General features: G+C 40.8%; 1 protein-coding gene across 1 annotated transcript in view; it reads left to right on the plus strand.

Moving 5' to 3' along the window:
* The first annotated feature begins 13,007 nt into the window (after window positions 1-13,007).
* Window positions 13,008-27,053, plus strand: part of SETD5 (SET domain containing 5) — a 47,611-nt gene continuing 33,565 nt past the window's right edge. The window contains exons 1-5 of the mRNA XM_015819865.1: window positions 13,008-13,172; window positions 17,004-17,109; window positions 18,033-18,187; window positions 19,096-19,154; window positions 19,381-19,568. Of these exons, the coding sequence (XP_015675351.1) occupies window positions 13,102-13,172; window positions 17,004-17,109; window positions 18,033-18,187; window positions 19,096-19,154; window positions 19,381-19,568 (579 nt within the window). The 5' untranslated portion in view covers window positions 13,008-13,101. The remainder of the gene's footprint in view (window positions 13,173-17,003; window positions 17,110-18,032; window positions 18,188-19,095; window positions 19,155-19,380; window positions 19,569-27,053) is intronic.

Consider the following 27,053-nt stretch of genomic DNA (forward strand, 5'->3'; position numbering starts at 1 on the left):
TGAACCACACACAAACATTATCACGGCTTAAGACTTCCTTAAAAAAGCAAGCCTTTTATTATTTCAAAGCAAAATTCAGCGAAACAAGAAAAGTTGCAAAAGTCTTCCAAATGGACGGTTCGCAATTATGTAAGCTCATACAAAGCACACCTCTTTTGGAATGGTTGAAATAGCCCTCTCAGGTCATTTGCAAAGCTTATGTGATTATCTGGGGAGTAGCTGACTTTGCATGCATGTGCATGCATATCCCTTCTATTAAACTTTCAAATAGTTTTGACCAGAACGTAATGCTTAGACGTTGATTCATCAACAACATAAATCTCCATTCAGCTCCATGAAAAATGGAAACCAAAGTATCTGGTGAGAGAAAGTGTTCATATCATTAAAGCAAATGTTGGGCAGCACAATAAGAGTGATCCTGTAGAACAGAGTGATCCTGTAGAACAGAATTCCTGGCTGAGGAATTCTGGGAGTTGAAGTCCACAGGTCTTAAAGTTGCCAAGGTTGAGGACCCCTACTGTAGAAAATTTCCCCAGAGATAAGCATTTAATTTTGTTTTACATCGCCTTCTTGTGATCACTTCCTCTCTGGCTAGAGACATGGGTGTAGTCTTTTAGGTGTGCTGAACAGCCAGAGTCTCAGCAAATGACATCTGGCTGTGGCTGACTTCTGAAGTTAAGCCTGGTCTTGGTTAGTACAGGCATTGAAAGATCCTGGTTCTAGTGTGCCCTCAGCCACACAAGGTCACTGAGTATCTGTGGCCAGATGTGCTTTCTCTCTCACTCCAAATGACCCCCCTAGAGCATTTATGGAGAGGGAAAAACAAACCAGGAAGGAGTGGGTGCAGTAAGCTGATTCTTAAGCTCTACATTACTTTATGTATATCAGTGTTTCTCAACCTTGGCAACTTTACGATGTGTGGACTTCAACTCCCAGAATTCTCCAGCTAGCATTGCCAAGGTTGAGAAACACTGATGTATATATGCAATATTGTAACAAAAGTGTATAGTCAAGGCCATGGTTTCCCCAGTTGCAATGTATGGATGTGAAAGTTGGACCATAAGAAAGGCTGAGCGACGAAGAATTGAGGCCTTTCAACTATGGTGCTGGAGAAGATTCCTGCGAGTTCCTTGGACTGCAAGGCGATCAAACCGGTCAGTCCTAGAGGAGATCGACCCCGACTGCTCTTTAGAAGGCCAGATCCTGAAGTTGAAACTCAAGTACTTTGGCCACCTCATGAGAAGGAAGGACTCACTGGAGAAGGGCCTAATGCTGGGAAAGACTGAGGGCAACAGAAGAAGGGGACGACAGAGAATGAGGTGGCTGGATGGCGTCACTGAAGCAGTAGGCGTGAGCTTAAATGGACTCCAGAAGATGGTAGAGGACAGGAAGGCCTGGAGGAACGTGGTCCATGGGGTCGCGATGGGTCGGACACGACTTCGCAACTAACAACAACAACAATATCAAATCTTCGAAAGGCCTGTGAGACCAGGACAAGTCATGTGAGAGACTCAGATTAAGTGTGTGTACATTTGGTCATGCTTTTCCTTGCCTCTGCAATACACACCATCAGTCTGATCCAGCTAAAGGAATGCTCACAGCTAACTTTTTACAACGAGCGAGGGTTAAAATCAGCCTTACAATGGAAGCAGGGGGTGAACTTTTACATATGGAGTAGTTGCTGCTGCTGCTCCATAATTGCGGCACTGTGTCGTGTTGCTATGGTTCCCAAAGCCTGTGTCTCTGCATGATTTCCGAGAATGGGGGCCAGGCAGCCAGTCACAGCAGCGCTGCTGTGTACGTGTTTAGGGAGATTTTGCGCTAGCAGGGAAGTGATTAAAGAGAACCAGCGATTTGGGTATTTCCCATCCCAAATTGCACGTTTCCCACAGTATTCCTTTTCTTCAGGAGGCGCAAGACGGTTTTAAGACCGGATAAATTTTTCTGCTTCCCCACCCCCCCTCTCCGGTCTTCCCCTCAGTCACGGCTTGATGACATGAAATGTGGGATTCCGTTCTCTACCAAATGTTGGGGTGGGGTAATGTGGGGAAGGGAGGGTGCTGCTCTTTGATTGGCTCAAGCGTGTTGTCATCAGAGATTCTTGGCTGACTTGCCCCTCTGCATCGGCTGTGAATTCTTCCCCTCTCTCTGGCGCAGACCTTGTTCCCGGGGATTGCATCATCCCCGGGAGAGCAGCCAGGTCCGGAGGGCTGTACAAAGGCGCCGTGAAGCAGATGCGGCCTGTTCTGTCGCCGGAGCAAGTCCTTCCTTCCTTCCTGCTCCTCCTTCCCCACAGGACTTCTTCGGAAAGAGACCTCACTCTTGAGAGACTCTCAAGTGGGTCAGATGCTCTTTGGACTTCAAATCCCAGCTGCTTCCTGTACACCTGGCTGATGCAATGTCTCTCTGCCTTTGAAATCCCTGCTGGAATTTATTCTGGAGCTGTTTTGTTTGCCTTTTCTGGGAGTGGCCAAGCAGCCAGTGTTGCCTGTCACATGATGTCCTTGAATGTGAAAAACCCAAAGCCAGACTAATAGATACAGAGCCTTTCCCATCCAGCTACCAGTCAGTCCCGTAGAGGGCAAAGAATAGGTGTAGATTATGGCTGGTGGCGTTGTATCTAATCATTTGCTATGCCCAGCCATATGGAATTCTTGTGGTGCTAATAAGAACTTGGCTTTCAGTCATAGCTTACTGCAGCATTTCTGTACAGCCCAGGCTATTGCATGGTTGTTTTTTTAAATCTCAAATTCATTTTATATTGCTGATTTTGAAGGAATTCATATTTGCAAAAATAATAGTAAAGCAAGGACCTACGCTTCTTGCTTTTAGCCTCGTACATTTTTCTCTGTAGTAGAATTTATCGTACAAAAAGCAATGTATTTCAATGTCTTCTTTCATCATATTTGGTTTTTTTTTAAAAGAGAACTTTAAAATAATTGTGATTGTTACTCAATAATAATTTGTGACTTTTATTCCTTGAGAAAATTAGTAGCAATCTTGCCAGACAAAATGGACAAATTGTTGACTCCTAATGCCAGCCAAGCTACATGGTCCAGGACTCAAAATCCAGGGGTTTTATAATAGCCTTTTAATTGTGTTTTGGGTTTTTCCCTAAAAGATTAAGATGGAGGAATGTTTACAATTTAACCATTACAGTTTCATTTTATAAATGCCTTTCGTAATTGCCACGAAACATGCAGTATCTGTAATATTTTAACATTAGATATGAGAAAGCAAAGTAAAATACCCAACAGATTAACCAATACTACTCTTAGTGTGGATGCGATTTTTTTTTTTAGGAAATTAATCGTATTTTTCAGTTCTGATACAGTTGGTTAAACTGTAGATGATACTGTAGAATAAATACAGTATTGTGTTCTGTATACTAAGGATGGAGCTTAAATAGATAAATTAGTTGCGGTCCTCAAGCATCCATATTTTCAGCTCAGTCTTTAATATTTAAGGCGCTCAATCTTTTTTGTAGGTTCATCTGAACATAGTCTATTTTTTTGTCCCATGGTTTATAGTCAACACTATTTTCTTTAGTTCCTTTATTGGCAAGGAATCTTGAATAGCTATACAATTACGAATGAATTATAAAGCTGTGGTTGCCAGACCCCTAGTGTCACTGTCCTATGCATTCCATGAAACATTTTTGAAAATATTGTGCATATGGTTTAGTACATATGAGGACAAATGCTGCATAATGTGGGAACAGCTGGTTTTGCAGCTAATACCTATATGTAAAAAACAGATTCTAGCTTAGGTTTCAGTTATAAAAAATAAGGACATGTAGCATTTATTCCTGCATTGCAAAAGACCCATGTTCATGTCCCTGAGAGGTATGTAAGAAGATGTTTGTTGGCTAAAGCTAAAAAATACAAATAGCGTCAGAATTCATAGAAGTTCGAGTCACATTACAGGATTAGATACAGGTAGCCCTTGACCATAATGGAGCCCAAAATATATGTTGCTAAGTGAGACATTTAAGTTTTGCCCCATTTTATGACCTTTCTTGCCACAGTTGTTAAGTTAATAACATGGTTGTTAACCTGGCTTGCCCATTGACTTGGCTTGGCAGAAAGTCGCAAAAGGTGGTCACATGATCCAGGGACACCGTAACCGTGATAAATATAAATATGAGTTCCCAAGTGTCCGGAGTTTGCTCACGTGACCATAGGGATGCTGCAGTGTCATAACGTGAAAAATGGTCATAAGTCAATGCCATTGGAACTTCGAACAGTCACTAAACTGTTGTAAGGACTACTGGTATATGGACTGTTTTTGCTCCCTATTGTTGAAAGTTGGTTGAGCATGTCTGTGATCTAAATGCTTATTATTTTAAAATTAGTCCAGTTGTTTTGTTGGTATATCGTAGCTGATATCAAGCTAAGTACTAATGCATCATATGCCAGCCTCTTCCTTAACTAATAGTTTTCTTTTTGAGTGTGGCTTGGGAAAGGGAACATTAGGTATGTTTGCCGCCTTGAATTACTTCTTGTTCTGTTCCTGAATAATGAAGGATACACACACACACACACACACACACACAATATATGGTTTTTCTTTATTCACTGACACAGTATTCTTTATTTTTACAAAATGATCACTAGACTTAAACATTGGACAACTTCTTCAAATTTCTATTCAGTTATTTCACAAACTTCAACTTGATGAGGCTTTCCTCATACGTGGAAACAGAGAGTAGTGGTTTCTCAGAGAGTTATTAAAGCTGTTTACTATAAATCCTTACTCTCAAATAAACTCTTGTCAGTGGAAGATCACCACCTCACTGGATACATTTTTCTGGTGTTTCCCCCCCCTTTAAGTCCCCCCCCCTAACATTCAACCAGACTGTCATCCCATAATTTTAAGCCATTATCCCCGTCTTCTCTCTGGGATGATATAGAACAGATCATGACCCAACTCTATTCGTAAGACTTTATCTCTTTTCAGGAATCATCTTCATTGCTCTGTTCTGAGCTTGTGTCAAGGTGACTGAAGTCTGTGATATCCAGAAGTGAACATAATACTAGAAATGGAATCTGACGAACACAGAATCACAGAACTATTAGCACAGTGCAGATACATAACAATACTTCTGCTACTGCTGCTACTACTACTACTACTACTACTACTACTACTACTACTACTAATACTGATAATAATAATAATAATAATAATAATAATAATAATAATAATAATAATAATAATAATAATAATATAATAGAGTTGGAAGGGACATTGGAAGTCATCTAGTCCAATCCCCTGCTGAGGCAGGAAATCCTATACCATTTCAGACAAATGGCTGTCCAGTCTTTTCTTAAAAACTTCCAGTGTTGGAGCATTCACATCTTCTGGAGGCAGGTTGTTCCACTGATTAATTGTTCTAACTGTCAGGAAGTTTCTCCTTAGGTCTAGGTTGCTTCTCTCTTTGGTCAGTTTCCATCCATTGCTTCTTGTCCTGCCTTCAGGCGCTTTGGAGAATAGCTTGACTCCCTCTTCTTTGGGGCAGCCCCTGAGATATTGGAACACTGCTATCATGTCAACCCGAGTCCTTCTCTTCATTAAACTAGACCAGGGGTAGGCAACCTTGGCTCTTTTATGACTCGTGGACTTCAACTCCCAGAATTCCTGAGCCAGCATGGCTCAGCTTGGAAACCTCTCCCTTTCCCCTCAGCATGGCTGGCTCAGGAATTCTGGGAGTTGAAATCCACGAGTCATAAAAGAGCCAAGGTTGCCTACCCCTCAACTAGACATATCCAATTCCAGCAACCATTCCTTACTTGGAAGAAGGTGTTGTAGAGTGAATGGGAACGCATATGAAGTATCACTTTTGGGGTTGTTAAGTGAGCCTCATATTTTTCCCAGGATCATGCAGCTGCTTTGAAATCAGCTCTCAGCTGACTCTCCATGTATATGCATAACACAGCTGCCTTACTTTATTAACTCCCCCCCTCCCAATTGTTAACGGCTTAAAATTAATATTGCCTTTTTTTTTCAAATTTATCCTAGCTGGTGATTTTCAGTCTATTTGTAAATAATGGCTATTTCAAGAATCTTTTTGGAAGAACCATTGACAACCAGGTATCCAACATCATGCATCTGGACATTCATTGGACCAGTGGTGGGATTCAGATATGTGAACAACCGGTTCTCTCTGTGGATGCCACTTCCGGAAGTCCATTCTGGGCCTGGGCAACAAAAAATTAGCTACCGGTTCTGCCGAAGTGGTGCGAAATGGCTGAATCCCACCACTGCATTGGACTCATGTTTTCTAAGAGAAGAATTTTGCATGTGTATTGAAATTTGTGTTGATGCCTATTTGTCTGCAGATTACCGGTACTTTTCTCTGAAAGTCTTTCTGTATAGTTATATAGATCTTTGTATCTAATGAGATGTTTTGTTAGATCTGGAGAACTAAAGATGTGTATGGAAGAATTGGATGGAGCAATTTAGGAAACATAGCAGTGAGACATGACATGGAGAAACAGTCACTTGTGATTCTAAATTCTGAAGCAAGAACAATCTTTGGATATTTCTCCATCTTAAATTAACTTCCAACAAGCTGAGAATATTTTGCAGAATGAGTAGACTGCCATGTTCAGCATTGGTATTTCCAATATATACCTGGACAGTAACTGTGTGGACCTGTCCTGGTAAGCACAGGATTCTGAGATTCTAAATAATTCAAAGTACATTGTTTAAAAATCTCTACAAGTTTCAACAAATCATTTATCCTGCTGAAACATTCAAGACTAATACAATTTTAAAATATATAGCATGTTCTTGTTGAGCAGACAATATTGAGCTAGGTAATGCAGTGAAAATATAGTAAAATAATATCAAATTTCTCCATCTAAAAGAATTGTCTCTATTAGACCATAAATTTAAGATCATAAGGCCCCCAAGTGCTAATTTTTAAAAATGTTCTTTCAGATTGTAAGAGTGAATTTGGTACTTAAAAAATAAGCAAATAATTTGCATTGATTGCATTTAAACTAACGTGTAAAAAAATTCCGTAGTTCTTCACAATGTGTTTTAGTGGTAGGTTATAATATAAATAAAGCTGCAAATGTTGTTGGATTCCAATCCCTATCAAGTCCAATTTATTAATCAGAGATGATGGCTGCTGTAGCTCTGCAATATATTAAAAGATTTGACATCTGTAATATAAATTAGGATCAAATTGTACGAGGAAAAGAAATTAAATTCTAGTGTTTAATTTTAAAGCAAGAAACACCACATATTTTAATTCTCTTCCATTGCTACATTGTTCTTCTGATTAGTTATGCTGCTTTAGTTTTTAAATACTCTATAATATTTTACACTTTTAAATTATTTGTTGATATTGAACCTCCAACTTATGCACAAATTATGAGTGCATGAACAATCCTGGTTGTACGACATAACAAGGCTTTCTCCCACTTAGTTTTACTTTATGCCATATCAACACAATTCCCATGGACCAAAATTTTCAGTTTGGGGGTGACAGTATATCGTAGTATTCTCATAAAGATGTATGAAGAAGAGAAATGCTGTGTAATTAGCAAAGGGAGTATCTAGACAATGAGAAAATAGAGAAAGAGTATTCATATGCACAGCGCACACAAGAAATTCTGAGTGAAAGTAGGGACATGAAAACAGGAAGTGTGCTGGGGCATGGCTCAGGAAAATCCTTGCATAAGATTTAGAGACAAAAACCAGAAATTGTTTACTCAAAGGATTTTGAAGAGTGACATAATTTGAAGAAAAAAAAGAAAAATAAGGGTAGATAATAAAGTCTGGTTCAAGCTGTGAAAGAGGTAACGTATGACTTGTGACTACCGTTCCCTCATTGTCATAACTTCCCCAAATCTTTTTGAATAGATGATAATTTAGAACAGTATGAAAAACATATCATCAGTGTCATCAAATTCTTTCATCTTATTATAAAAGTGGATTTAATCCATTTAAATCATTAGTTGATTCTTCTACAACTGCTAGTAGCTGACCAAATGTCCAAAATAGGAATAATATCTGCCTTAAAAACAACAACACTGAAGTTGAATTAACTGCAATGAAATTTGGTTTTATGATAATACTTCATCTACTGAATAAGTACAAAGTAATACTATTCCGAGAGGCCCAGTTTATCCCTAAAATTTACTAGTGGGAGTTTTTGTGGGTTACAGACTAAAGAGTTGCATCTTCAGCTTAATATTTTCCAGATGTGTCTACCAACATCAAATACTGTTAGTGGAAGTAGCCTAGAACTAGTAAGGATGCCAATATGAGACATCTGAATATTGTATTTAATTTTTTTTCTCCAGAATGTAATCCCAGGATTCACTTGATTGACTTGCTGATATTAAGCATGAAGTAGAAATGAGGATGGCGGCTTTTTAACTTGTAAAGATTTCCAAATAATTCTGTGATTTTGTAAACTGCCTTGGCTTAATTTTACTGTAGAAAGCTGTGTAACACTTTAAAATAAGTAATCTTGTCATTTTACATTATAGCATTGAATACTTGTATATAGTAGTTGAGAAAATGTTGAGGAAGAGTTTCTTTTGAATGTATTACACATTTGTGTTTATTAATTCATGTTTAGTAACTTAATGGGCTTAAGCTACCAACCAATATTAATTGACCTTAAAAATCTTAAGAAGGGAATGGGAACATCCCAAGAAATCCCAAGGCTGCCTGCTGAATTGGGAAGTTGAAAAAAACTCTCAGAAGTAGATAAATCACTTCCATATTATTGCCAAGAAAGCTATACACATCCTTGAAGTCATAAACTCAGCACAAAAATATTCAGAAATACATGACATAACACACAATAGCTTTTCCTGACAGCATCTTTTGGATGGACTCAGTTCTCCCCTTCATGAGAAACTAAATTGCCATGTGGTAAGATCTGTGTTTTTATGATGATTCATGCTGTAACGCGGGCTTAAGATTTCTCTCTACATCAAATTATGTTGAGTTGCCAACCCCTCTGCTTTATAAGACTTTTGCAATAATGGCAAGCGATGAAGTGAGATCGCTGTGGGAAATCGTACATAGCTTAACATTTTTTTCCCCTTTCTTTTCCCAAGTCATTTTGTTGTCGATCAGGGGAAAATACATCAGGATCCATGTCCAATTCTGGGCCTTGTGATTGGCAGCCTAAGAGTTTTTAAAGGAAAGATGCCCTTTTCAGTCTTTTTTTTTTTTTTTTTTTTTAAAGATGGATGTTATCACCCTTTGTTGGACATTAAACATTTCTAAGGAACGTAGTGCTTTGTGCTTAATGTATTACGTAGGCACGAGAGAATACTAATGACTGAGCATCCTTCTGTTGTCCTGTCTGGGGCTCAATCTATGCGGAAAGCCTCGCCCCCTTCTTTTGGAGAATTCAAGAGATACAGCTTGCGGGATTCTGCAAAAGGGATTAATCCCCCACAGAGCAGCTCTTTTGGTTTGAACTCAAGACTATTCTAGGCAAAGGGGCACCCAGCTTCCATTGTCTTATTGTTTTTATACACAAAACACTTCAGCCAGCTCTCCCGTCTTGCCCCCAATGGAGAATAAAGGTCGAAACAAAGATCACACTATTCTGTTGGTTTTGCATCTTGAACAAGGTGGCAGCTTTACATTTGATATTTGTTTACCTGGTTAATGGAAAGTCCGTTCATACGGGCCATTTCTGATTAAGAACGTATTAATGCTACCTTTTTTTCCCCCTATTCAAATCAATTACCTGTACATCCCCAGCCTGGCTAAACTGCTATTCGTGCTATTGTATAATTTGATTTTGCAGCGCAGGTAAAGCTTTTTGCTAAATTTGAGTTGGGCTATATACCAGCCAGTCTTAATGTTGAATATTTCAAGAGTACCTTCTGCAGCATTCTGTTTGCAAGAGCCAGAAAATGCTCTTGATATTTACTTACCAAGACCTCTTGTTGTTTTTCTCTCCTTTATCCTTTTGTATTTTCCGAGCATTCATTCATGCAGAGTTCATGTTATTTTTGATTGTTGGGTTTGATGATACATAGTAGATCATTGGAATTCCAGCTTGACCAGGGATGCAGATTGGTTCGACTATCATTTCTTTCAAAAGCCCCTACGATACAATACTATGCCTTTAACTTGTTTCTGAATTAATATCCTCGATATCCTTCCTTTCATGAATTATAGTTGATAATTTCTGGATGATAAGAGCAGGCCTTTCTGTCAAGGTGGTAGCCAATTCTCTGTAGGACTGCAAAGATACTTTTTGGGAACACCACATTTGGGCTCTTTGCCCAAATCTGAAGGAAATGTTTAGGGGTTTCACGCAGTTTTCTTGTAGTATACACGAGGTAGCATTTTTCTCAGGAGTACTAGTACAGTTCACGTTTACAGTTTTAGTGAGGTACAGAGAGCTTTCCGAGAAAGAATCTGCAGCTTCGCCTGCTTGTACGTATTTACAAATGCACCTCTAACTTGCCCCGCTTAAATACTTCCTTTTCAGAAATATTAACAGTATCTAATGTAGCCCCTGAGCATGGGTGTTCCTTTTATGGCAGCAGATAGCTCTCAACTGTGCAGAAATGTCCTGAAGGGAATTCCCAGCCCTCTTAGCAGGCTGATGTGATCTTATGTCTCCACCCTCACTGAGAGGAGAACAAATAACAGCCTTTTCCAGGCTGACCTATCAGATAAAGAGATGCTGGGTCTGACGTGTCTCGCTTGCTGAGAGATGGATGTGTTTGAAGTTCCAGCTTTCACCGTTTATCTCAGGAATCACTAAAGAATCCAGAGCCCTGACTTCTCGTGCAAATGGCTGTACAGAGCTGGGAGGAAAAGCCGTGATCTATTCCAGGACAGAAGAGAAATACAATTTCTGTTCCTCGTATCAAGACACACGTTTTTTTTAGCCTTGCATATTGGCGGATGGTAGAGAGAGGGAAATACTTGAAAGGCTATTTGGAGGGGTAGAAATAGTGCCCCGTGAACAAACGGCTAATGATCTCCGCACGATTATCTTAACCCAAAATAAGAGTTTTGGCAAAACAATTTGAGACCGTGCAGCCATTGTCATTTTCAAATCGGCAATATTAAAAAAAAAAATAATAATGACTCCGGCGCAACTGCTTTAATCCATGCATCATTCCTGTTGCCATTCCGGAATGAATAATCCCTGCCAGCGTTCAGAGTGCTGCGGTAGCAGCGCTGGTCCTCCCAGCAGAGTCCCTGCTGCATTTGTATTGGAAAGGTAGAAAAAGATGCCTCTCCTTTGCTTGACCAGCCCCCCCTTCCGCCGCCGCCCCCGCCCCCCCCCAGCTCTTTAGAGGCAGGTGCAGAGAGATTGAATTCATTTACTGCCATTTGCAACACACTTGTTTTCCTCTTTCGTACATGTGTGCTTGCTTCTTTCTTCTCAATTGGCCCGTTGTGCAGAGCCTCTGCTCACTTGGCTTTTTAAATACTTAGTTGTAAATATACCTCTCATATATATTTCATGCCATATTTGAATGCTGTATATTTGTCACGGTTTTTCTCGGCAGCATCCACGAATGAAAAACGGAAGGTGGTTCTGTGCATTTTTCCAACTAAAACGATTACATTTTTGTAACAATTATGCTGTGGAAATATATATATATATAGGTAGGTAGGTAGGTAGGTAGGTAGGTAGATAGGTAGATAGATAGATAGAGACAGGGAGAGAGAGAGAAAGAGAGACCTGGCTACCTCCGAGACCGCCTTCTGCCACAGATTCCCTCCCATAGGCCGGTACGCTCCCACAGAGCGGGCCTCCTCAGGGTGCCGTCGGCCAAGCAATGTAGGCTGGCGACCCCCAGGGGGAGGGCCTTCTCTGTGGGTGCCCCCACCCTCTGGAACGAACTACCCCCCGAGATCCGGGTGCTTCCGGATCTCCTTACTTTCCGCCGCGCCCTCAAGACATGGCTTTTCCAGCAAGCGGGCCTGGCCTAGGGAGCTAAAATCCATCCCTACTAAAATTCTTTTAAAATTAACTGTGTGTCGAAGGTTATAAACCGAAAATTAAACCAAAATACCCCAAAAAACAAAAAACTACATAAAACAAACATAGACAAAATTATACGACACGTGGCGGGACTCAGGATGCCCTCTTCCCGCCATATATTTAATTTAATAATAATAATAATTTATTATTAGAGAGAGAGAGAGAGAGAAAGAGATAGATAGATAGATAGATAGATAGATAGATTAGATAGATAGATAGATAGATGATAGATAGATAGATAGATAGATAGATAGATAGATAGATAGATAGATGATAGATAGATAGAGACAGGGAGAGAGAGAGAAAGAGAGAGAGAGAGAGGGAGAGAGAAAGAGATAGATAGATAGAGACAGGGAGAGAGAGAGAAAGAGAGAGAGAGAGAGGGAGAGAGGGAGAGAGAAAGAGATAGATAGATAGATAGATAGATAGATAGATAGATAGATAGATAGATAGATAGATAGATAGATAGATAGATAGATAGATAGATAGATAGATAGATAGATAGATAAAACTAAAAACTCGACTCTTGGGAAAAATCATAATATCAAAATAAATACAGACCGCCAAGAGAATACATATAAAATGTTTAATCTACCTAGCTTTCGTCAACAAAACGTTTGACATCGTCAGAGCTAAAACAATATATATATATATATCTTTGTTGTTTTCCCTTCGGGGGGGGGTCCTTCTCTTCTAACCCCATATTAGTAATTTTGTTCCTGTGGCTGACATTTGCAAGATAGGCATTCAAGTTTTTTATTCTGCTCGGCATTCCTTTCTGAGGCGTTACGAAAATCTGGGTATAAAATTTGGTGGCCATATTAGAGTGAAAATTATGTAAGCGTGATCGTCGGGCAAGAGACAACATGCACCATTTGAAGTTACTACTTCCTGTTTCACTCTCACTCTTCTCAACTTCAGCATGATTTGCAGGATAAATCATATGGCTGCGGCTGGGAAGAACACAACTGCAGTGCATTGTTTCTTTTTTTCCTTTGGCAGGTTTACCCATGTCCGTGACGTGTTGGCCGAGGCTTTGCGGCTGCTCCCCGCCCTTGGAGCTGCCAGTCACTACCCTTTGGACTCCGTGATCCCTGACAAACGTCATGAGCATTGCAATCCCTCTGGGAGTCACTACACCAGATACATCTTATTCAGATATGGCTGCTGGATCTGAGTAAGTGCTTCCTTGTCTGAACATGTGGAGGGCATGGAATCAGAACTTGGTGTTCAGATCTTGGCTATGCTGGTGAGCCTGGGATAATAGAAAGCGTTTAGCTTTGCAACAGGTCCTGCCTCGGTGTAGGGCAGTGGTTCTCAACCTGTGGGTCGGGACCCCATTTGGGGTCGATCGACCATTTCATGGGGGTCGCCAAGCAAGGCTGTCCGCCATTTTTTCCCCTTTTCCGGCGGGTGCCTTACCTCCCTTGGGCTGGGCCAGCTGGTGGTCGGCCTGCTCCATCTCTGCCGCTTGCCAGCTACGCCTTGGCCGGCGCAGGGGGCGGAACCACGCATGCGTGGCGCTCCCGGGCAGGGAAAGTCCTCGACTTACGACCGGTTGGGTAGTCCTCGACTTACGACCGGTTTAGTCCTCGACTTACGACCGGTTGGGGTCGCGGCATTAAAAAGGTTGAGAACCACTGGTTTAGGGGTTTATCCTGTACAAGTTAGATCAAGACGAAACACCAAGGAGAAGCTGTTCTCCATCCTCCAAACTGCATTCAAGGAAAAGCACTTTGCTAGAATACCGCTTTCCCCAAAGGTCTTTAATTCTCCTTCTGTTGCGTCGCCTGCCTTGGTTGATACCGGTAGGTGTCTTGCAAGAAATGAGCCCTGGCAATAGCCGCCTTTTCCTCTGCTGTAGCCTAACGTGCATGGTGCTGCTGATACAGATGGCTGTGTGATGTGGTCGCCTATCTCAAAACTGTTAACGTGGATTTCCCTCTGTTTAGCGTAGCGTTCTTTTCCTCTTGAGGGGGGATTATTTTAAGTTGCTTGCAAAGACCATCCTCTGGTAGCCCCTGGTGCAGGAGCTCAAATGAAGTGTCCATAAGGAAAGAAAGAGGGCTAAAAATGAGATGGATGTTCTGTGTTCCTCAGTTTGTAACACCGGGGTGAGCACTGTAACTTAGAAAGCCAGACATCCTGTTTAAGCCATCTGTTTTACAGTCTGACCTCAAGGCGGACTAATCCGTATGTGTACATAACCCCCCCCCTCTCTCTGTCTCTCTCTCTCTCTCTCTCCCTCTGTCTCCCTCCCTCCCNTCTCTCCCTCTCTCTCTCTCTCTCTCTCTCTCTCTCTCTCTCTCTCTCTCTCTCTCTCTCTCTCTCTCTCTCTCTCTCTCTCTCTCTCTCTCTCTCTCTCTCTCTCTCTCTCTCTCTCTCTCTCTCTCTCTCTCTCTCTCTCTCTCTCTCTCTCTCTCTCTCTCTCTCTCTCTCTCTCTCTCTCTCTCTCTTTCTCTCTGTGCTAGGCTTTGAGGTCCCTGCATACACAGAAACGTTCCTTTTCCTTGCTTCTTTTTAGTGGATGCAAACTAGGAGCGAACGTTATTTCTGGTTTGTTTTCATAGCGTCAATCTGATAAGCATAGTTAAGAAAGAAGGGTTTAACCAGTGCAGCTTCAGCTGTGTGCACGGCAGAAAAAAAAAAATCCATTTAGAATCCCGACCGATGCTATTTACTGATTGATGCTAGATTTAGCTCAGATACACATCTTTCTTCCCAGCTCAGAGGATGAGTTAATACTGGTTGTTGTTGTTGTCATGGGGGGGGGGGTGTTGCACTCCGATTCGTTTTTATTTGCTGTGTTTTCTCCTGGGCTGCTCAAGAGCATATGAGGTCGCATTTCAGGACAACTACCAGTTGCACTGGTTTTGCATCTTGTCATCTGGTATAGCAAGGACTAAGAAAGCCACTCACTTATATTACCTCCTAATCCTTTTTTCTTGGGAATATGGAGGTAAAAACAATGGTGACTACAAATCGTAGTTGCGGTAATATTACTCTCTAGCACTCAACTTCGTATCCTTGTTGGTATAAGGTCCATCAGCCTATACATAGTTCAGGGGTCTTCAAACGTGGCCCTTTTATGACTTATGGCCTTCAACTCCCAGAATTCCTCAGCCAGCATGCCTGGCTGAGGAATTCTGGGAGTTGAAGGCCACAAGTCATAAAAGGGCCAAGGTTGAAGACCCCTGAACTATAGACTGATGGACCTTATACTAACAAGGATATGAAGTTTAGTGCTAGAGAGTAATATTACCGCAACTACAATTTGTAATTACCATTGTTTTTACCTCCATATTCCCTTTTATGACTTGTGGACTTCAGCTCCCAGAATTCCTCAGCCAGCAGTGCCTGGCTGAGGAATTCTGGGAGTTGAAGTCCACAAGTCATAAAAGGGCCAAGTTCGAAGACCCCCTGCTATATATATAGTTCATCTTCCTGCCATGATCCACTAATTATTTTCAGTCAAATAAAAACACAGTTTGTAAAACAGGACAAGTTACCTAATTCTTCTAGCATAATGTCTGGGCATAAGAAATATGAATATAGATAAAGCAATAAAATAAAGGATTGTGTAATTGGGCAGGTTCCAACTGTCAAGTAAGTCAGAGAGCCTCAAACCATTGTATTTGATTTATCAGTTGCTTTTAAAAGCACCTCTGCCTCGATTTACTAAAGCCACTATTACGGATAAAAATGATGCTGAGATTTTGCAGAGGGACCGGATTACAAGTAAACAACTGTGGTATTTATAGCTCTCTTCTTCATAGGAATAACCTTTGAAAATGTACTGTGGTTGCAGAAAGGACGTTTTTCTGGACTTTATTCCCAATGTGTGCTTGCAGCATTGGCTCTTCTCCTTCTCCTTAGTCTTCTCTCTCTCTCTCTCTCTCTCTCTCTCTTCCTCTCCCTCCCATCCTCCACAGAGAGCAGCTTCCCCTTCTAAGCTTCCAGCTTTGGCTTCCTCCTCTAAAGCTTTTTTCTGTAACAAGGACTCCCAGAGCTTTTCACTAACCCGCCAGTTTTGTACATTTTAAGTTGCTTTTTTCTGCCCTCTTCTGGTAGAAACCTGCTGGTTTTTTTTTTCCTCCAGTGGTAGAGATGATGATATTGCATGCTGCTCCTCACATGATTGATTGTGTGAGAAAGCTGGATACTCTCTCTACACGTTGCAGATTTTACTAAATGAAATACTCAGGACCTATGCTTTGCCAACTTCACTCAAATTTCTGTCACTAAGAAACCGTATCTAGAGGCGTGTGCGTTAAGGAGAAGCCAATAAGAAAACCTTCGCGGCCCGGAAGGAATAGTCAGCTAAAGTCAAGAGGTCTATAAAATTTGTAACCTGGCTGGACGCAGAGCTGTGATTAACAAAAGAATAAAGTCAAGTAGTTGAGAAAGGGTATAAATAACTCAAAATCCGCCCTCTGGTGCAATATGTAAGCCACTAACCAAACAATTCAAAGATTGGTACGAGTACCATTTTCGCTCCTGTTGTCTCTTGCCGAATGCCAACTTTGAAACCGTATGCTAGTCCTAAAGCCTTTTCTCCCTTCCTTATATATATATATATATATATATATATATGTAGGTCTTTAGTTATTCGGGTTTTCTCCCGCGTAGAATTAAAAGTACCTTGGCGTCATCTTCAGGCTGGTGTCTTCAGCTAAGCTGAAGACACCAGCCTGAAGATGACGAATGTGACTTCGTCGAAACGTCGCCAAGGTACTTTTAATTCTACGCGGGAGAAAACCCGAATAACTAAAGACCTACATACAAACACCCGCGAAAACCTCAGAAAACACACACATATATATATATATACATATACATATATACCATGGCTCTCATGGGTTCCGTCCCTCCTGTTCTCCCAAGGTGTGTCCATTCACGGCTAGATTATTGTTTGGCCTCACGAGAGAGCTCTTGAGTTCTGGCTAATTATGAGAAAAAGGCCCACTTCCTCTATGCTGATGGGTTCTGCTGTTGGCCCTTTTTGCAGCCCAGAGTCTGTCGAAGCTAGCCCAGCTGTTAGTGAGAAGAATGTGTATGCAAATCACGGCTACGGGGCCTCCCAGAGGCACAGCTACCGAGGGCTGCCTTATGCAGTGAGTACCCTTCTCTGTTATCTGCAGTAGATTCGTACTTTATCAAGCCCATTTCTCTCCCCCCCCACCCCCCTCCCAGCTTCTACGTGACTGAGCTTAGAGATCTGTTTTGGAGGGCATTGGCAGTATAGTTCTGGAATTATTATTTTTTTTTTTCTTTTCAAAAATGTATTTGTGGAAAGCTTACTGCAAAACTGGAACGCTGGCTTTAGACGAAGAGGCATTTTTGTGGTTTTTACGGAGAGAGCAAGCTATAGGGGAATTTCTAGGAGCTATTTTTATTTTATTTTTATTTTTTTAAGGAAAATATTTATGTTTATGTGTGTCATAAACCATAATATTTTCAGAATCAGGAGATTCCGTATGACTTTGCTTGAAGGCTTCTTATGTACAAATGTGCCAAATTCTTGCATCTTAATATGTACTCCTACTTGTGTACCATCCTGATTCAGTTGATTTGTGGGCTTTTTCCTTTCCTAATGTGCTAGCTTTGTGTGTATGTGTGCGTGTGTGTAATTTGTGTGTATTTTTAACCAATCTTGAAGTTTCCCAAAGTCCACTTTTCATTTTTTTCCCCCCCCTTTTGCTTAGGTGCTTGGAAAATGTGTTCATTGTTAATTTTTCGGGAAATTCCTTGGGTTTGAATAGAGGAAACGAGTACTCACTTAGTCTTAGATTGAATCCCAAATTAAGTATATGCTCCTTGTTACCGTATATTTTGATCGCCTTCGAAACCCCCGCAAGCTTCCTTAGGCTTTGCAGTGCATTAGTAAAGCTCATAAAATTCTGTAAGCCGCTACCTTTTCTGTTTACTATTATCCTTCCCTGAAATTTGAAACAGCACTGATGCAAACATTTGTTTTTAGGATCACAATTATGGAGCTCCTCCTCCTCCGACCCCTCCTGCTTCTCCCCCTGTCCAGACCATCATCCCCCGTGCAGAACTGAATGGCCTGCACCCTCACGATGAGGAGAATTCTGGTGAGACTGAGAGCTCTTCTGAGGCAGAATCTATTCCTAGCTGGTGTCACTGTAGTCTCTCCCAAGATGGCTTCCTCATCAAGTGTGAAAAATGCAGGTAAGTTCTAGGCACCTGTGGGGCAACCAACAGTGAGGAACGTGAAGGAGGTTTCGTGATTATTCTGTGGACCGTTCTCTCAATTTCCCGTTGACTCGGCACCGTGATTCGTGATTGTGGTATGGAGCAAAGGAACCCATTGGCAGCACGTTTTAAAAAAAAAGGAAAAACCGAATTCCACAACACAAGGGATGAAACAGTGCAAGTTAATTAGGTGAAATTTGCAAAAGACACTTCCTTGTTTCAGCCAGACAAATACAATTGGTAAAACAATCTCTCTTGGACTTCTGTGGCGTTAAAGACATTCTGTTTTACTAAGGAGTTAAGATATATTTTTCTAATCCCAGAGTTGTTGTTGCCATGAAGTAGAGATTATAACCAGAGATTCTCATGTAGAAGTCAAATTGGAGTCTCGGTTTCAGAGGGACACTTTGGAGTCTTTCTTACCCCTTCAGATTACCCCTAGCATGTCTTCTTTCTAGAACCAGAAGACAAAATTATTTGGGGGTATAGTTGCATAGTGCATTAATAGTTGAAGAAATGGCCTAGCACAAGGGTAGGCAACCTTGGCTCTTTTATGACTCGTGGACTTCAACTCCCAGAATTCCTGAGCCAGCCGTGCTGAGGGGAAAGGGAGAGGTTTCCAAGCTGAGCCATGCTGGCTCAGGAATTCTGGGAGTTGAAGTCCACGAGTCATAAAAGAGCCAAGGTTGCGTACCCCTGCTCTAAATAGGCCATGTTGGTATATAAAGTTCTGATAGCCATTAAGAGCATGTAAGCTGTTATGTAACTCTTCAAGATGAAGTCAACTGGCATTCCACTGAAGACTCAAGCCACTGTAGTCCACTTTCATTTTAGGCAGTGCTGCCATTGACACTGCCATTATCAAATGTCTGTCTCTTTTGTAGGGGAATCGGCAGGGGGAAAGTAATCAGATTTCGTCGCCGGAAACAAGACAACGTGTCAGGTAAGTTCAGTCTGTTTACCGCAAACAGATCACTGAGATCTGTGAATCAGCCTTTGTCCTGATAGAAAGTACTTACTGTGCCTCCTTCCCTGTAGTAATGCAGTGCAAGTTGTTGCCGTGAAAGGTAGCAGGTAGCATGGCACCTCGTCTTTAAAGTCATGCTGAAGAGCAGTATGAAGATTTCTCAGCATTATGAAAGTTGTCAGTGTGACATTTGCCTTCGTAGGTGGAGATAGCAGTGCAACAGAGAGCTGGGATGAGGAGCTCTCTCCCTCCACAGTGTTGTATACTGCTACACAGCACACTCCTACGAGCATCACTCTGACAGTCAATCGAGTCTGTAGGACGAAACCTAAAAAGAGAAAAAGGAACACAGAGAGAGCTCGCACAGCACCCAAAGCTAAAAAAATCAAGGTACGTGAACAGAAATGGTTGTTGGCGTCTCAAGGCATTCGCTAAGCAAGTGACTGGGAGATTGGCTTAGATTTTTTTTCCCCATTCATCTTCCTCAAGTGACGCATAACCTTCCACTAAGGAGAAAGAAAAAAATCCACAGATCTTTGTTTTTAGGTTGGGCAGACTTTCTCCTCATAGTAATAAACATTACAGATCAAATGCACAAGGAAGTTACACTGTGTTTCATTTTGGATGGGGGAGGGGTGTGTGCTATTCTGTCTAAGCCTCTTGCAGGGCTGTAAATGAGGGCAGGGGCCATAGCTTGCCCAGAAGGAAAATTTCTTCATAGGAAAGAAGCGTTTAATTTATTTATTTATTTTTTAAAAAAACTAATAACCTGGCAAATGACTAACACAATTTTAGTCAATTAGTCAAAGGCATTGAGATTAATGCTGGGCACTTTGCACATTTTTTTACAACACGTTGCCAGTATCGCGATGAAATATGGTTAAATATGGTTGATTTGTTTCATTTCAATATGTTCCCTAGTTATACCCTCTGTTGCCCTAGTTCAAGTCTTTAGCTCCAAATTTCAGACTTTTTGATCTGAATTTCCACAGGCTGAATACTATGGCTGATGTAGCAGATACAAATTTTGAAAGTTTATTCTTTTGGGCCACAAGTCACCTTGTGGCAAGACGGACAGCGAACAAATTTAATAAATAATAATTTGGAATTCAAACAACTTTGTGGACATGCTGAGGAAATTGTGGCTATGTGGGTGAGTGGATGGCTGGAATTTCCCATTCATATAATTACTGTCAGGATCACAGCATTATTTCATGATGGGTGTGGCCAGTCACATGTTCATTTCCCAGAATGGCAAACTTCTGGGAGTAAAAGTAATGACATAAAATGAGGCCTGTGTTATAAAACACAAAACCACACACTTAAACTGCCTAACACGTGATTTAAATGTCTCTAAACATCTCTCAGAAATAATTATGGGCAGGAATAGAGATGCCACACAAGAGCAGTTTGAAAGAAAAAAGTGGTTTTGCAGAGGTTGGATGGAGGCTGAACAACCAACTTCGGGATATGCTTTGATTTGGATTGTTGCACCAATTGGGGAGTTATACTTAATGACCTCAAGGATCTTTTAATATTGCATTTATTGCTTGCAAAAAATGATGTTTGATGGGAATTGAAAAGTTTACTGGAACATTGGAAAAAAAGACCCTTCAGTGTTGTTTGTGTTGTGTTGTGTTGATACGTCCTCTCCATTCAGAAGAATGTAAAGTCATGAGTGTCTCAGCCTCACGGTTTTAAACATGGTTATAAACTAATTTTTGATGAATTCTTAGAGCACAAGTTATAGAAATGCCGTTGAGACTTTACACAAATGAGTTGTAATAATAACAGCTATAACTGAAGCATTTAAATTGAGGAGTTAATTTCTATGAGCTTAATTATTCAAGTCTGAAAATATACAAAGTAAGAAGCATCTTCGGGTGCCTGGTGAGCGGCTTACATTTGCTCCAAATAATCCAGCTCTGTAAGTTACATGACAAATGTTTTAACATGTCCATGCAGACCTGCCTAATTTGTGGCAAGAAATAAACACTCTTCCAGAGAGAATGTTTTTTTTTTAGTATCCTTATCCGTTATATTATTTCAGGGTGATGATCATGCTTTGTCATTAGAACAAAACTTTTTTTTATTTTAAGCACTCGTGCCTAAAAGCACTGAGCCATTGGGAGAGTTAAACTTATAAACTGGTTAATAATAACTGATTCTGTCCATGTATTGTGTACTACATCATCTGGTGACTGCCCCACACCCAAACACCCATATTCTGGGTAGAGAGCAGGAAAAAACAAAGGATGTTGGTGGTACATGGGAAAGCAGGCTGGCTAGTCAGAAAAGAGTGTCGTGCTAGGTTGCTGCTAAGACAGGGGTAGGCAACCCTGGCTCTTTTGTGACTCGTGGACTTCAACTCCCAGAATTCCTGAGCCAGCCATGCTGAGGGGAAAGGGAGAGGTTTCCAAGCTGAGCCATGCCGGCTCAGGAATTCTGGGAGTTGAAGTCCACGAGTCATAGAAGAGCCGAGGTTCCCCACCCCTGCTCTAAATACAAATGGCCACGTCTGGCAGGGAAGATACGGCTAGGCCAGGGGTAGGCAACCCTGGCTCTTTTACGACTCGTGGACTTCAACTCCCAGAATTCCTGAGCCAGGCTGGCTCAGCTTGGAAACCTCTCCCTTTCCCCTCAGCATGGCTGGCTCAGGAATTCTGGGAGTTGAAGTCCACGAGTCATAGAAGAGCCGAGGTTGCCTACCCCTGGGCTAAATGAACAGAGAGACGTTCCCTTTTTCCCCTCAGCCGCTTGAGAGGCTCTTGGTTTGTTTCCGGCTCTTTCCCTCCATCACTGCAGTTCAGTCACAGACCACCTGAAAACAGCCATTCTGTGCAGAGAAGGATTCAAGCACAGAATTTTGTACACCTCCCTAATTAATATACCTAGACCAGTGTTTCTCAACCTTGACCATTTTAAGGCATGTGGACTTCAACTCCCAGAATTCCACAGCCAGCATTGCTGGCTGTGGAATTCTGGGAGTTGAAGTCCACATGCCTTAAAATGGTCAAGGTTGAGAAACACTGACCTAGACAGAAAGAAAGAAAGCGCTTGCATACAAGTGTCCTTGAGAACTGGAGGAGTGTTGGGAAAGGTTTTGTGATGCATCCATACATACATACAGACCAACCTAGCATTTGTTTAGTCCCTAAGGTCTTCCCTACCTTCTAATCCTATACAGTATTTATTATCACCCTATATCTTGGCTTTTCCTCATCCCCCCCCTCCCCCCAAAGAGGTCACAGCTTAAAACAAAACACTGGGCTATATCAACTCAAGCATTTTTATTATTCTGGAAATATCTCTAGGTTCAACATAGGCATTCTTGGACATTAGGGTGTACTGAAAACTGCTGCTTTACAATACATTCGAACTACATTTTTTTTTCCCAGCTTAGAAAATGAGAAAGTCACTGCAACAGGCAGGTTTCTCTGGAGGTGTCTGTTGTATGTTGCTACCTATTAGAATTGTTGCTACAAAATAGATTGTTACTAGTTGTGTGTTACTGTAACTACTCTAGCTTGATTTTAGTACCTCAGGCGGCAGTTAATAGGCACTAGCTTTTGTTTAATTTGGGAGAAGCTGTAGATCCCATAAAAGGTTTTGGTCGGGCATGGCATTTTACAAATGAATTATCTGATTTGATTCAAATTTGTGTGTCAAGTCGGGATTGATTCTTAGCAACCACATGGATGGACCTCCTTCAGAATCATCTGTCCCCAACCTGGCCCTCCGGGTCTCCCAACCATGCGCCAGTCACTGTTGTCCTCAAGTTTATCCACTTGGACGTTGGTTTTTCTCTTTGAGTTCCAGAGCATTGATATTTTTCTGTCATTTCTATCTAACCTTCGCTTCCATAGAGTTCCGCAGGAAAAATCATTGCTTGCACAATCCTGATCTTTGTAAGGCATAGATCTATCACGGCATCTGAATATCTTTTCCAAAGGCTTCATTGCAAACCTACCCAGTGCTGGTCTGCTGTTTCCTTTATCGTTGATAGTGAATCCTAAAAAAAAAAAAGTTATTCGTCGCTTCACTTTCTTATTGCTATGCTTGTTGTCAGTAGTTTTCTTTATAGTTACTCCTAGTGTCATGTGTCTGAGTAACGAAACACTTAAAAGGACTTTCAGGCATTTTTTTCTCCTAAAAGCATTTATTAAGATTACAGTACGTCAGCACGGCATGGTGGAATGCTTAGAACTGCTTCTCTTCCATTACGCATAACATTCCAAACATTTTCCACTCCCCAACTTGGAAGATGTGATTTACTTCCGGTTTCTTTCTCCCGGGCTATCCTTATGCTCCTCCCTCTTTCCTAGTTGCTGGTTTAACTATATATATACCAGACAGTTCTGCACATTGTCAAAGCAAGAATATACAGTATTTGCAGCGTTGACACCTAGTTTCATTTTTTTTACTATGCTCCTTGACTTTCATTACTAGAGCTTGCACTTCATTTGTATTTTCAGCTGTCAGAACAGTGTCGTCAGCATTGGTGCATGGTGTTATATTTTTTTCCAGTTTTAAAACCATGCTGATCTTCCAATTTCAGCTGCTTCCAATATATGTTCAGCATATAAGTTGCGCAAAATCATAGTTTACACTATGCTTTCACTCCTTCACTAACTTGGAGCCAGTCTGTTTTGCCGTGTTATGAGCTCTGACATCCGGTCTTATGTATGGGTTTTTCATGAGGACAATGAAATCAGAATGCTTGTTGGATGCCCCACAGCTTGACATAGTCTTGAAGACCTATCTATAATAGTCACAACCAGTTTGAATATCTAGGTTCTCTTTTTTCATGTAGGATTCTAATTTACATTGGCTAACTCTAAGCGCTATTTTGCTAGCATGTGAAATTAAGTATACGATATTTGGGATACTAAATTAAGTTTCCTTTCTTTGGTATTGGTTGACTAACCTTATCCAATTTCCAAGCCATTTTGTGATTCTCCAGATGTGCTGGCATCATTTGGTTAACACCTTTACCAGTTCTTCTGTTGCTTGCCAATTTTTTGTAGACACTCCCATCAATTTTGAACAGCCTTCTGACTGGTTATGACTGGAGTACTTCTCTGACTCCATCTACTAGTATTCGATCTTCTTGTAAATAGGGAATATTCTATAAATCATTGACAAGAACTCTACACAATTTCCATACATTCCATCCGTCGTTGTTTTATTTTCTTAGAATTGGTTCCTATTGGCATCCTTTAACGTACCAATTTGACATTAGAACCTCTCTCTGAGTTTGGAGATCTTTTAGAAAGCTTTTTCTTGTTTTTCCACACCTGTTGCCTTGTTCAGTACATTTCCAGACGCCATTATTATAATGCTGCTTTTTATCTCTTCTAACAGCTCTCTTGAAATTCTTTATTAAATTTCTTCCTGAGATCTTTTGTCTTTCTTCGCTTTGGCGCGCTCCTCTTGGCAGTTTCCACCATCTGGTTTGACACCCAGTTTGCTTTCTTGGTCTTTGGCCGCCTCTTTTCACATTCATCCTTAACAGCTTCTTTGATTTCATTCCACAGTTCCTCTGGTTCCCTATCAATGAGGTTCAGCACTTCAAAGTGATTCCTGATGTTTCTTCTTGAAAATGGTGGGTATATGCTCAAAATCCTATTTGGGTTGGCTTTGTTCTTTTTCCCTAGCTGGGCTTGGAATTTCACGGTCTGTCCCACAGTCTGCTCCTTGGCCACATCTTTGCTATTAGAAGTGAGAATTCTTCCACCTCTTTGTACCAGTGACACAATCAACATGATTTTTTTGTGTATTCATTCTGGGGATTCCAGCGTACATAGGTGTGGGTTTGATTGTTTTAAAACTGTTAGCAATGAAGAAATCCTTGGATTGGCAGAAACAGTCATTGGACCGTCATTCTCCTGCTTAATTTCTGTTTCCTCAGCCAGCATTTTCCTAACTCTCTTCCTGCTGTTTCCTAACAGCCTTTTCCTCTTTACTACTATCAATTTTTGGCATTTGAGTCTCCAGCCGTAAGCAACGTATCTTGCTTGCACACTTTTTACCAGATTGAACTTACCTCTTTTTCTTCAACAGTGGTTGGAGCATAAACTTGGACATTCATTATATTGCAGGGTTGTCTGCAAATTTTGATTTATACTATACGGTCATTAATTCTGTTATACCCAAGTACTGCCATTGCTGTATCCTTTTCTGCGATACGTTCTTCGTTTCCATGTCCTGGGTAGTAAGCAGTGTGATCTTCTGACTGAAAAATGTCTTAATTTCCCATCCATTTCAGTTCACTGGTTCCTGAGATGTCGTTGTGTAATTGATTCATTTAATCTTTCATTGGGTTGAGCTTTCTCACGTTCATGCTTCTTATGCTTCGTTTTCCCCACTGTAATTCTGTCTTTTGTGTCTTCAGGTCTTCTTTTTTTGCTTTGAAACATAATAATAATAATAATAATAATAATAATAATAATAATAATAATAATAATAATAATAATAATAATAATAATAATAATAATAATAATAATAATAATAATAATAATAATAATAATAATAATAATAATATATCTGTAATACCATCAAACATCCACATCTGCCTATCCCAGGTCCTGGGTAAGGACTCGATAGGTAGATAAAATGCCAAATCCAGTCTGAACATCTGGCTGACTGTGCGATGATCCATAATAATAATAATAATAATAATAATAATAATAATAATAAAGTTGTAGCAAGATACCTCAGAAACTTTAATGTTTCCATGACATAAAAACTGTTAGCCTGCCAAAAGGTTTTCGGCCCTTTCTCAGTCACATATCGAATGCCAACAACTTGAGGGCTGGTCATCCAGCCCAATATGGTCAATCACTTTATCTTGTCTCTTCCTGTGATTTTCTTGTAAAATGTAGGAGTGGTATACCATTGCCTTCTTTTGAACAGTTAGAAATTTATGTATTTGCCATTGTCACTAAAATAACCATCTGACCCCAGCGTCTTTTTGTAGCTCTTTGCGTTCATTTAGTGACTATTCAAAGTTGAAAAAAGTGACTGAGGACTGTTTTTCACACTTACGATCGTTGCAGCATCCCATGGTCATGGGATGAAAATTTGGATGCTTGGCAGCTGACTCGTTTATGACAGTTGCAGTGTCCCTGGGTCATGTGGTCGCCTTTTGCAATCTTCTTACAAGCAAAGTCAATGGGGAAGCCATGTTACTAACTTAACAACTGCAGTGATTCCCTTAACAACTGTGACAAGAAAGGTTGAAAAATGGGGCAAAATTCACTTAACAATTGTGTCACTTTAACAACAGAAATTTTGGGCTTAATTGTGGTCATAAGTCGAGGAGTATCTGTACCTGCTTACTTTCGCTGAGCAGCTGGAATGATCGTCACACATTGGTTGGCCTTGCTGGGAATATATACTGTTGCCGTCCGCTTCTAATGTTCTTCTTCACTCATTCCTCCTCAGAGTGTCCCACTGCCACAATGAGGCAGCATAGCAGGACTTGAAGGAGGCTGCATAGGAATAATATAGTGAAATACACCATTCTTTAGGCATACCGTTGTCGTCAGATTGATTTTTAATAGGATAGATATTTGAAGATCAGCATAAATGAAAAGAGAGCCATCAATATTTCTAAGTTGATGAAGTCCTGGAAGAGATGACTTTTTGTGGGAGGAGCATAGTGAAACTAAGCTGAGGTCGATGGCTTTTATGCATTTTAGTTTCTCGGCCCCTCCCCTTTAGATGATTAGAAAATGTAACCTTTATTGAACAGAAGCTCAGATGTCCAGGATATAAATACTGATAGTGGTTTCTCTTGTTGCGCTTGACAGGCTTTTAGAGAAGGTTCACGGAAATCTTTGCGGATGAAGGTGAGTAGAACTACATGTTTAA

The sequence above is a fragment of the Protobothrops mucrosquamatus genome, unplaced genomic scaffold (assembly GCF_001527695.2).
Source record: "Protobothrops mucrosquamatus isolate PMUCROS unplaced genomic scaffold, P.Mucros_1.0 scaffold1007, whole genome shotgun sequence".
In the NCBI taxonomy this organism is placed as follows: Eukaryota; Metazoa; Chordata; class Lepidosauria; order Squamata; family Viperidae; genus Protobothrops; species Protobothrops mucrosquamatus.